This window comes from Suncus etruscus, chromosome 3 (genome assembly GCF_024139225.1).
Source record: "Suncus etruscus isolate mSunEtr1 chromosome 3, mSunEtr1.pri.cur, whole genome shotgun sequence".
NCBI classification, from domain to species: Eukaryota; Metazoa; Chordata; class Mammalia; order Eulipotyphla; family Soricidae; genus Suncus; species Suncus etruscus.
The window spans coordinates 91271674-91284008 of NC_064850.1; the positions used below are offsets into that span (position 1 = coordinate 91271674).

The 12335-nt window shown below is 37.5% G+C and overlaps 1 protein-coding gene and 1 non-coding gene across 2 annotated transcripts in view; both read left to right on the plus strand.

Annotated features, from left to right (window-relative positions):
• The window catches only part of XPO7 (exportin 7), a 107690-nt gene that overhangs the window by 63857 nt on the left and 31498 nt on the right, over nt 1–12335 (plus strand). The window contains exons 4-8 of the mRNA XM_049769433.1: nt 148–314; nt 2127–2192; nt 6331–6435; nt 8912–9077; nt 10888–10961. Coding sequence (XP_049625390.1) covers nt 148–314; nt 2127–2192; nt 6331–6435; nt 8912–9077; nt 10888–10961 — 578 coding nt within the window. The remainder of the gene's footprint in view (nt 1–147; nt 315–2126; nt 2193–6330; nt 6436–8911; nt 9078–10887; nt 10962–12335) is intronic.
• Nucleotides 947–1110, plus strand: LOC126004880 (U1 spliceosomal RNA). The gene has a single exon (XR_007494107.1). It is a non-coding gene; the product is annotated as a U1 spliceosomal RNA (small nuclear RNA).

Sequence of the window (12335 nt, forward strand, 5' to 3'; positions counted from 1 at the left end):
CAGTCTTAAGTTATGTTTCTCAGTAGCATGGGGAATTAAGAGAGCTTAAGGCAAATAGTGTAAATTTGCCATTTCTTAGATACATTTAAAAATGAACACCCTTTTTTGACTGAGCTTTCTAATGTGTGGGTTATCTTTGTTTTATAGGAACCTATGTGCTGAACTACCTTGCCACTCGACCAAAGTTGGCTACTTTTGTGACACAAGCACTTATCCAGTTATATGCCAGGATAACAAAACTGGGCTGGTTTGACTGTCAGAAGGATGACTATGTCTTCAGAAATGCGATCACAGATGTCACAAGGTTTCTACAGGTATGGTGCATATATATAACCACTGTAATAGGAGTGGTACATATTCCCACATTTTTCTATAAAACTAAGAAGAAAGGACTAAAAAAAGGCTGGGGCCAAAGCCAAGTGGTCTCGGATGCATTGGTGGGGAATAAATAAGGACAGAACTAAATGTTCATGCTAAGTTCAACAATAATAGAATCAAACTAAACTTACAATCTAAACTTAAAGAGGCCTGTTATATTGACAGGCCAGGGGGCAAAGGGTGGTGGTATAAGATGCACTGTGGTCCATTGGTGGAGGGAGGTTGACACTGCTGGTGGGAAGGGCCCTGCTCACTGAAATGAAGGACTCTGTAGATGACCATTGTTTCAGTAAAATAAAATTTTAAAAAATAAGCATGGTAGAAGTGACAATATCCTTATTACTGATCTACTTAGATACAGAAGAGAACATACTTTTTATAAATAAGATTTTACATTTAGCACATTTAACCCACAGAAAAACTACTTCATTTTTTTCTATGAGTGAATATACTCTTCTGATCTAAAATAAAATACCATAACTTACTGCAGGTGGCATTTAGTTTGTATATTTTGACTGTTAATTACTTCAATTAATAATCTGTTTTTGACTTCGAAAAACATTTATGCATACATACCTGGCAGGGGCGATACCATGATCACAAAAGTGGTTTCCCCAGGGCGAGGCTTATCCATTGCACTCCGGATGTGCTGGCCCCTGCGATTTCCCCAAATGTGGGAAACTCGAGTGCATAATTTGTGGAAGTGGGGGACTGCATTCGCGTTCTCCTCTGGAAAAAAAAAAAAAAAGAAAAGCATTTATGCTGGAGCCAGAGAGATAGCATGGAGGTAGGGTGTAGGGCATTTATTTGCCTTGCATGCAGAAAGACAGTTGTTTGAATCCCCTGAGCACTGCTGGGTGTGACCCCAAAACCAAAAACGATAAAAGGAAAAGAAAAACATTCATGCTTATTCTCCCAAAATGTTATGTCTTTCAACAAAGAGAAAAGTGCCTGTCTCTACTGTGAAGTTCAATTTTCTGATTTTCTTTCTACTTGGTAAACGTAAACCATGTGTAACTCAGAGTGGGTTAGATGTAGGAGAAACAGTCACGTTAATTTATTATTCATATTTGGTTTTCTGTAAATTCGTAATTATGTCTTACCTTTTTTAATCAGGATGTTTCAAATAGACTTTTTTCTTATTATATATGTTCCCTCTGAAAATTATGCTAGCATTTATTTGTCCTTCATCTTTTTTCTTCTCTCTCTCTCTTTTTTTTTTTTCTGGTAACCCCAGCAGCGCTCAGTGGTTACTCCTGGCTATACGCTCAGAAATCACTCATGGCAGGCTCGGGGGACCATATGGAATGCCGGGATTCGAACCACTGTCCTTTTGCATGCAAGGCAAACGCCTTACCTCCATGCTATCTCTCCGGCCCCTATTTGTCCTTCATCTTAAATGTGTTTTGTTCATATCTCTCTTTAAAATCTGTAAGATACTATGTTTACAGATATTTTTAAAGTGAAAGTTTTAAATTTTGATCGTATCTTATTTAGCAGTTTCCCTTTGTCACACTTAGGTTTTATGCCCTGCAAAGTAAGAGTTTTAAATCACAATTCGTTGCTACCTTGTCTAAGTAGTTGTAATAATGATACAGTAATTGTCATTTGATTTCTTTCATTCCCTCATTTTGTCATATCTGTGGAATTATTTCTGTTTTTTGGAAAGCAAGTATAATAGCTTTCCAGATGCTGAAATCAAACTTCAGAAACCAACTCCTCTACCTTACTTGTTTTTTTTTAACCAGGATAGTGTTGAATACTGCATTATTGGCGTCACAATTTTATCTCAGCTAACCAATGAAATTAATCAAGTAAGTGCTACAGCCTTCCTCATTGAAGTAAGTGCCATATTTTTTCTTAGTTTTGGTGTTTTCTGCTGTGTGTGGGATGATCTTTTTTGGCAGTTGTGTGCTTTGCGGTAAGTGAAATAATAGCTTTTGAAATAATAGCTCCATTGGATTTTCCTCTGTTAGTGTCACCTACCTTCACTCTTACTGTTCTAGGCCCTCTCTGTCTGTAGAATATCAAACCCTTCCATCTCAGGTGTCCTTACTAGATTTAATGTTCAAAGTTTAACCTGACAGCAGTTGTCTTAAAGAGAAGAGCAGAAAAGAGATCACAAAAATCCTGGCATTGTTTGTTTGACCTTTCTGCGATAGACATTCTGTGTGTTTATAATCACTTAAAAATTAGTTCTCACAAGTATTTCCTAAAGACTTTGGTGAAAAAACTTTTCAGAATGCTTAAAACTTTCTGCTAAATACCAAATAATTGTTAAGTCTTTGATGTCACAAATTACTACAGAAGAACATCTCATGGTGATTCAATAAAAAAATTTTTTGACTACACTCATCCATACAATTAAAATAAAACTACAGAGGAAACACCAGTGGTTTTCTTTAGCTGTGGCTGTTTCATTTTTTGTTTTTATTTTTTTTCCTCAGTCATTACTTTTGTATCCAGCTAAAATTTGATGACTTTGAGTAGGCTAATATTAACATTATAACATCTTACCCTTCGGTTGTCAGCTGTGATTACATTGGCATCACTGTGGCTATTGCTCATACTTATGCATCTTTATTAATTCCTAGAAATTTTAACTAATACTAGGTTTTTCTTAAAAATAATTTTTACTGAGATTATATTGGTTTCCAACATGTTCTAATTTTCAGTTATACACTGTTCACACTGTTAAGTAGTTTCTATTCATCATGTTATTGACCCTCTTCCTTCTCACCCATGCTCCAATACCTTTTCTCTCTGATAGTTATCTCTATATCTAAGGGTTTTTTTAATTTATTTGCTTTATTTTCTTTTTTTAATATATATTTTTTATTTTCTATATGCATAAAATTATATAATACAGTATTTCATTTTTTTTCCATCTGACTTATTTCACTCAGGGTTCATGTGCATCCTTATTGCTGCAAATGACAAAGTTTCGTTCTTTTTAATCACTATTATTCCATTGTATGTTTATATGAGGAGTCTACTAATCAAGAGGTTATTTCCATGTCTTGTCTATTAAAAATAACACTGCAGCGAACATATAGGATACATGTATGTTTTGGGGCTAGACCCACCAAATGATAAGCCAGTTTACATTGGTACCAGTATAGAAAGGTTCACTGTTCTTACATCCTTCCAACTCTTGTTATTGCTTATCTTTTTTTTTTAAGAGTAGCCAATTTAACAGGTACAAAAATCCTGACTCATTGTGGTTTTGATTCACATTTCATTAGAGGTGACAGTGAACATCTTTTGTGTCTGCATCTTATTCAGAAAGCTGTCTATTCAACTCCACTTCCTGTTTGTTTTATTTATTTATGTTTTGCTTTTTGCTTTAGTTTCTTTTTTCTTTTTTTTTGTTGTTGTTGTTGCTATTGTTGTTGTTATTGTTGTTTTTAGGTTTGGGGGGGTATTGGATCGATCCTGGCAGGCTCGGGGGACCATAAGGGATGCCAAGATTTGAACCACCTTTCGTCCTGGGTTGGCTGTATGAAAGGCAAATGTCCTACCACTGTGCTATCTCTCCGGCCCCTTTAGTTTTTTAATGTACATTGCTCAGGTCTTACTCTTGACTTTAGGATTGAACCCAGATTGAACATATGTAGGCAAGCAACATACCCAATTTTTTTTATCTTGGCTCTCTGTTCTTTTTGTTTTGTTTTTAGTTTAGTTTGGCTTTGGTTTTTTTGGGCCACACTCAGTGACACTCCATTTACTCCTGACTATGCACTCAGAAATTGCTCCTGACTCAGGGAAGCATATGGGGATGCCAAGGATTACACCCAGGTTCCTCTTGAGTCAGCCGCGTGCAAGGCAAATGCCCTACCACTGTGCTATTGCTCCGGCTCCTCTCTGTTCATTTTTTAATCATTTTTTCTCTTTTTTTCTGACTTTTTAAATTGGTAAAATCTAAATATACTAGCCTATAGCCTATAAAAATGTGAGTTATGGTTTATTCTCTGTCACATATGATTCTATAATTTATAATTATCAAAATAATAGCTTACATGTTTCGAACTGTGCAAGTTATTCTAAGAGTAATTATATTCTTTAGTTATATTCTCATTATAGTCCTATTAGGTCAGTACTATGTATATTCCATTTTCTAGATAAGGAAATTGAGACATACAGGTTAAATTGCCTAAATGTCTTAATTTTTAATTTTTTTCAGTTTTTAACAAAATCTGAATTCTGACCCAGAGCAGTTACAGAATATGTACTCTTTCCATATGACTTACTGTTTAACCATTATTTTCTCCATAGTTGGGAGAATATTATGTAAGTGCAAATTGTAAAAATTTACCCCACAAACTATATTTTTGTTGGTACAGAACAATTTTAAGGGGCTGGTTAGCTAGGATAGTAGTTAAGCCATTTGCCTTGCACAGAGCCAACCTAGATTTGAGTCCTGGTGTGACTTATGCCCCCCCCCCCCCAATCCCTACCAGGAGTAAGCTCTAAACAGAGTAGAAGATAGCCGCAAAATGAAATGATTAAAGACTAGAAAAGTTGAAATCTTATTTGTCTTTTTTATTCTTTGTATTTTGATCTGCATAATAAATTATACTGTATATGGTATAACCTGATAGAATTTTATTATCTAGGACATTACATAGTACTTAAGGTAGAAATGGAAAATACTTTGAACTGTGCAGCTTAATTTCTGTTGTTGTTTTTTTGTTGTTGGATTTAAATAAAATATATTTTCATCACCATTTCTATCTGAAACTGTAAATAAAGAAGGGTCTCTTAACTTTTGATCACTCTACCTAAATCTTTCTACTTTACTCATTAATGATGAGTTTACTTTTGGATAAAAATCAATATGTAAAGGAGATTTGAGGCTTTCTTTAGGCTATTGGACTAAAAATAAAAATACCTTTGGCCAATTATTTCACTCCCTGGGTGTCTACTGTGTGTCAAAGATAGGGGGCATGCTAACTTGTCTTTAATCACAGAACTTTTAAACTTTTGCTGAAAACATAGGAACAGAGGGATAAATAAATGAAAGACTAATGCTGACATTTTTTATTAGACTACATGTTGAAATAGGTTTAAAAATGAAGTGATACAGTAAGATTAACTTAATTTATATTAAGATTATATCAATGAGTATTTTGGAAATTCTGCAAAATATTGAGCCCCGGGGCCGGAGGTAAGGCATTTGCCTTTCATGCAGGAGGTCATCCATTCGAATCCCCGGCGTCCCATATGGTCCCCTGTGCCTGCCAGGAGCAATTTCTGAGCCTGGAGCCAGGAGTAACCCCTGAGCACTGCCGGGTGTGACCCAAAAACCACAAAAAAAAAAAAAAAAAAAAATTTGAGCCCCAAATGGATTGTTCACCAAAGTTTAATCTGTACTATTGTCTGTCTTTTTTTTTTTTTTTTTTTTTTTTTTTTTTTTTTTTTTTTTTTTTTGGTTTTTGGTTTTTGGTTTTTGGGCTACACCTGGTAACGCTCAGGGGTTACTCCTGGATATGCACTCAGAAGTCGCTCCTGGCTTAGGTGACCATATGGGACAGCGGGGGATCGAACCTCGGTCCGTCCTAGGCTAGCGCTGGCAAGGCACCTTACCTCTAGCGCCACCGCGCAGGCCCCAATATTGTCTGTCTTTAAGACAAAACCACACTATAATATATCGATTAGTAATTTGTTTAATTTTACCTTTCTACGCACAGAGGCAATCAAAACTTTACAGTGAAAATGCTCATCCCTCCATTTCCTTAGTGTAAGCTATGGGTTATGATATTCTGGCTCTTAGTAAGCAGTTTGTTGTTCTTTACAGTCTCACTATATAACAGTAATTTAAAGAGAGAGGAAAGATGTACCTTCTGTTTATGCTGCTTTCACTGGAAATTTCTCCTAGTTCATATGAAATTTACATGGGGAAATAAAGTGTTCTGCAATTCTAAACTTTGTTTTGGTAAATTTTTTACACAGGCAGACACCACCCATCCTTTAACCAAGCACAGAAAAATAGCCTCTTCTTTCCGGGATTCTTCATTATTTGATATCTTCACACTTTCCTGTAATTTACTAAAACAGGTGAGATTATTATAGTTTGATTTCTGTTTATTTCATTTTGGGTTTTTTTTGTGTGTGGGGGGGGGGGTGTTTAGATAGTGGAGGGAAAGTCTGGCATTGATGGCTGTATTCTCAGGGATCACTCCTGGCAGGACTCAGGGGACCATATATAGTGCAGGGGATGAAACTGGAACAGCTGTTTGCAGGCCCTTTACCCACTGAACTAATAATTTGGCAAACACTAGGATGAGTAAACTTATTGGGTGTCACCTCTTAACTGACTTCTTCAGAGTTTTTACCTTTCTTTCATTATTATCATTCTCCAAAATTTGTCTTCAAGATATTGAGAAGTTTGTGAGACTGACCTCTAGAGTTAGAGAAAGGTTGTGATTTGCATATTTCAGTTATTCCCTAGGACAATAAGTGAATATTTACCTAGACTGCTCCCTTAAAAAAATGTTCAATTTGGGACTGGAGTGATAGATAATACAGCAGGTCGGGCCTTTGCCTTTCATTTGACCAACCCAGATTTAATCCCCAGAACCCTATATGATCTCTTAAGTTCAATAAGAATGATCCCTGAGTTGCTGAGCCAGGAGGAATAAACCTGGAGCACCCCAGCTGTGCCCACCCCCAAAATATAAGTGTTGAATTTACCAAAAAGCTTCACATCTCATCCCCTGAATTTTTCATAATCACATAAAACCTTTCTATAAGGAGTGGAAAGTATATTAACTTTGCAGTGTTCGGATTCTTAGTGGTCTCAAGGAACAGGTTCAGAATATATTGTTAGCATACCAAAACCAGGCTGGCTCCCTAGTTTCCTGCTTAAAATCAGCAAATAAACTAGCAACATCTGGGGCCAGAGAGATAGCATAGAAGCAAGGCGTTTGCCTTTCATGCAGAAGGTCATTGGTTTGAATCCCGGCATCCCATATTGTCCCCCGAGCCAGGAGCAATTTCTGAGCGTGGAGACAGGAGTAACCCCTGAGCGTTGCTGGGTGTTACCAAAAACCCAAAACAAACAAAAAAATACTAGCATATCTGTAAGGGAAGTCGATTTAGAATTTTTTAACATCTATTTAGATTTTATAACCTGAAAGAGGTAGACATTATCACATAAGGAAATTACCTGATTTAAAATTAGAACATTGGCTTTTCAGTTCATTTATGAATAGAATTGGACTAAGAAATGGTAAGATGTAACTTCCACACATTTATTATAGTCTTTGAATTCTTTGTCCCTATAGAAAGCTAAAAAATGAAAATAGTTTCATAATTTTTTATTGATACGTGATTTGAGCTTTGGGATATTTTTTGTTGGTTTGGGTTTTGGGGGAGTTGGGTTTTTTGGTTGTTACTGTTTACTGTTTTTCTCATTTTTAGTTAGTCCTGCCCCCTTTATTGGGAAGACACCCACTGAGGCTCAGGGGTTACTCTGGCCCTGCACTCAGAAAATTTTCCTGGCAGTGCTAGGGGAACCCTATGGGATGGCAGGGCTAAAACCCAGTTTGGCTGTTTGCAAGGCTAGCTCCCTCCCCCACTGTACTATTGCTCCAGACCCTAATTTGTCCTGATTTTAATGTTTTTTGAGATTCTTTTTGTTGTTCCAGTTAATTATATTCAGCTTTTTCTTTACTTACTTAGCTTTACCTCAGAATTCCTAGTCTGTAGATTAGTCACATTGCCTCACCAAAATTCTTGTACTTCCTAGAGGAAACAAAGGAAAAACTTTTGAAAAAAACTGAGGATTAAATCCTGTGCCTTCAAGCACCATGATCACAGCTCGTTAAGTTTTGAATCTGAAATCACAGCTTTTGACCAATATTGCACTATAAGCAGACAAACAATTTAGTAGGGATTCAGTTTTATTTGGGGGCTTGAATATTTAATAGAACTAGAAAGATAACTCAACAGACTGAGTGCTTGCTCTGTAGGTTTCAGGTTCTAATCCCTATTGCATTTTGCCCTGAACACTGCTGAGAATAACATGAGAGCTAGGAGTCAGGAGTAAATTCCCAAGTACCACTGGGTGTTGCCCCCCCCCCCCGAAAAAACATCATAAAGATTTTATTGATGGTGATACTAAAAAGAGGAAGAAAGTTAAGTAGCAGGTAGTAAAAACATAACTAAAAATCCTAGCCCTGTCTAGAAATAAATAGTAAGATCTCAAATATTAATGAAGTGACTTCAAACCTTATTTTGCTTCAGAATTCCTTCTGGGCCCTATGTCTATAGTTCATAAAGAATGAGTATTATAGGGTATGTCTTTAAATGTCAACTTTATATTTTTATATTAAATAAGGAGCACAAATTTTACTGGTGACATTACAGTGATCAAAATACAGAATCTTGGGTTGGCAGAGTGGGCAGGGAGCTTGACTGTTGAGTGCCCTTAGCCTTTCTTTTCTGGCTTAGCAGCTTTCTCATAAGTATGGTAGCTAGGTTGGAAGAGAGGAGTACTTGTTTGGTGTTCATTATGTGGTAATTTTTACAGGCTTCAGGAAAGAATCTAAACTTGAATGATGAAAGTCAGCACGGCTTGCTTATGCAGCTGCTCAAACTTACTCATAACTGCCTAAACTTTGATTTCATCGGCACATCAACTGACGAGTCCTCAGATGACCTCTGCACAGTACAGATTCCCACCAGTTGGAGATCAGGTAACAGCACCGGACTATCGGAACCAGGGTCTGTCTGCAGGGGATATGAAGTGCTAGCTCTGAGTGAAACAGTGGTTTCCAAAGTGAGTAAAGCCTCCCCCAATAAAGTAGGTTGCTAGAAAGATTCATGGGGTAGCATAGCCACCCATTGGTACAATTGGGGGTACACTTTCTGTTTTATTGTTTGTTTAAAAAACATACTTTTCCGGGGCCGGTCAGGTGGCGCTAGAGGTAAGATGTCTGCCTTGCAAGTGCTAGCCAAGGAAGGACCGCGGTTCGATCCCCTGGCATCCCATATGATCCCCCCAAGCCAGGGGCAATTTCTGAGCGCTTAGCCAGGAGAAACCCCTGAGCATCAAACGGGTGTGGCCCGAAAAAACAAAAAAAGAATAAAAAAGATATTTTTCCAAGGGGTAGGCTGAGTGTTTCTATTCTATTTTTTTCTTTATCTTTCCCTAAAAGGGGGGCAGTAGGCCAAATAAGTTTGGCAACCTTTGCTTTAAGAGAGCAGTTAGGGGGTCGGAGAGATAGCATGGAGGTAAGGTGTTTGCCTTTCATGCAGAAGGTTATTGGTTCGAATCCTGGCATCCCATATGGTCCCCCGAGCCTGCCAGGAGTGATTTCTGAGCGTAGAGCCAGGAATAACCCCTGAACGATGTAGGGTGTGACCGAAAAACGGAAAAAAATGAAAAAAAGAGAGAGCAGTTAGAATTTCAGCATGACTTCAAAATGAGGGGAATATTGTTGAAAGGATATTAGAGATTTCTCAATGTAGGAGAACTCTTCATTTCCAATTACTGTTGGATGTGAGTTTGTCTTTTTGGTTTTGTTGTTGTTTTGTTTTGTTTTTTGGGGGGGGCCACACCTGGTGGTGCTCAGGGGTTACTCCTGGTTATCTGCTCAGAAATAGTTCCTGGCAGGCATGGGGGACCATATGGGATGCCGGGATTCGAACCAACCACCTTAGGTCCTGGATCGGCTGCTTGCAAGGCAAACGCCGCTGTGCTCTCTCTCAGGCCCAGAGAGTTTGCCTTTTTTGTTAGTCATCACCTAAATATTTCTGTTATCTTGCTCATTTGAGATAATGTCTAACTTTAAAAATAAAGATTGACAGATGTAACCACTGAGCGTCACCAGGTGTGGTTCAAAAACCAGAAATAAATAAATAAATAAGATTGAGGCTGGAGAAATAGCATAGGGATTTAAGGCTAGTTGGCCTTGCATACAGCTGCCTCTGTCGATATTCCCAGCACCATATAAGGTTTCCTGAGCACTGCTGGGTGTAGCCAAACTCCACTCCAAATAAATAAATAAAAACATTCATTGGATATGGAGAGGTAGTTAAGAGGTCTGGCATTTACCTTACTTGCATTTTACTACAGTTTGTTCCCCTAGCACCATCAGGTGTGGCCCAAACCAAAATAAATAAATAATGAGTAAATCATTATAAAGACAAGTGGGGTTGTAGCTCTATGGTAGAACATAATCATTCCTCTCAAATGTGATGTTCTAGATTTGAAACCCACCACACATGCACACAAAAAGCCTTCCTTACGTTGTTTTTTGGTTTCTAAGGATGAAAGTCCTTGCTATAGACAAAGTTCTGATCCTCTTATGTACTATGAGGAACAAATTAATCTGTTTCTTAAATAAGCTGGACTTTAGAGTTTAAAATAAAAAGAGTACTTTTTTTTTTTTTACTTTAGAAGGAAATAAGACCGTAGAGGGATTTGCTCCTTTGTCTACAGCACATACCATACCAATAGCAGGGTGCAGACATTTTTACTAAAGTGCTCCTTTTGTCTTTCAGCATTCTTAGATTCTTCGACTTTGCAGCTGTTTTTTGACCTATATCATTCCATCCCTCCTTCATTTTCACCTCTGGTAAGTCAGGACCATAAGTTTTCTAAAGGAAGCCTATTTCTAAGGACTATGGTTGTTATTCAGTGATAAAAAAGATTTGCCAATGTGTTGATTCTATTTCCAGCAAACCCCATCCCCCAGACAAAAACAAAGCTTCTATTTTTAGAAAATACCAATATTGATAAGCTCATTTTTTGTTTTACAAAAATTACAGAAACCAAGCTTGGATATACTAGTGTCATCTGACCTTTTGAATGAAACTTGTGGCTTAAATGGTCTCATAATAAAGTCTTTATGCAAAAAATAAAATATTTATGCTTATTTTTTTGATCTAGTGACAAATTGCTACAACTTTTGGTCTGATTCTATATCTTGACTAGTCAAGTTAAAATTATCCTGACTGGAAAATTTGAAATACCTGAGACATAAATTACATAAATGACAATGGGAAGTTGAAACGGGTATCACCATATTTCTCCTGTCTTCTTTGAAAGTTTTTAAGAAAGGTGTATTTAATTTTTAAAGCAATAATTAACTTCAAAAATCAAAATGTGTGTATGTCCTCTAGAGACATTGAATTCTTTAATAGATCACTGGCATTAAATTCAATTGTACAAACCTTTAAAGAAATCAAGTTTCTGGGTAGATTACTTCCTTAGTCTTTGCACATTTCTAACTAAATGTAGGACTTGGCTATAGCAGAAGTATGACTTCTTTGTTGTAAGTACCATTAATTTACTTCAGGAAAAGATACACCTTCAAAGAAGGGTAATTGTGGGTCCGGAGAGATAGCACAGCGATAGGGCATTTGCCTTGCACACAGCTTGTCCAGGACGGACGGTGGTTCAAATCCTGGTATCCCATATGGTCCCCCGTGCCTGCCAAGAGTGATTTCTGAACTCCGCCGAGCGTGACCCAAAAACCAAAAATAAAAGGGTAATTAATGAAAGCACTGTCTGTAAAGCTGTAGACAAAGTTAGGGGAAAACAGAGGAGTTTGTGGTAAATATATTGAGATTTCTGAAGGTATAAATACCAGAGACAGTACACTTGGTTGGGCACTTGCCTTGCATGTGATGACACCAAGTTTAATTATCTGAGTGTGGGGCCTGAGCACTGCCAAGTCTGGCCCCAAAACAACAAAAATAGAACATTACTATAGTATAATAGTGGGGAATCCTGGGGACCCAAGGAAGGAGACCCTGAGCCCTGAAGCTATAGCTGAGGGGAGAAACTATCCAGTAAAAATAGAAATTGCAAATCATGCCCTCTTACCTATCCTTTTGGTTGAGGCCAACTTGAAAGCAAGAGGACAAGAGAACATGTCTGTCAACTGTGACACAGATCAGCTTCCCAGCAAAGCTTTGTGGAAGAGTAGAAATGAGAACTACAGAGA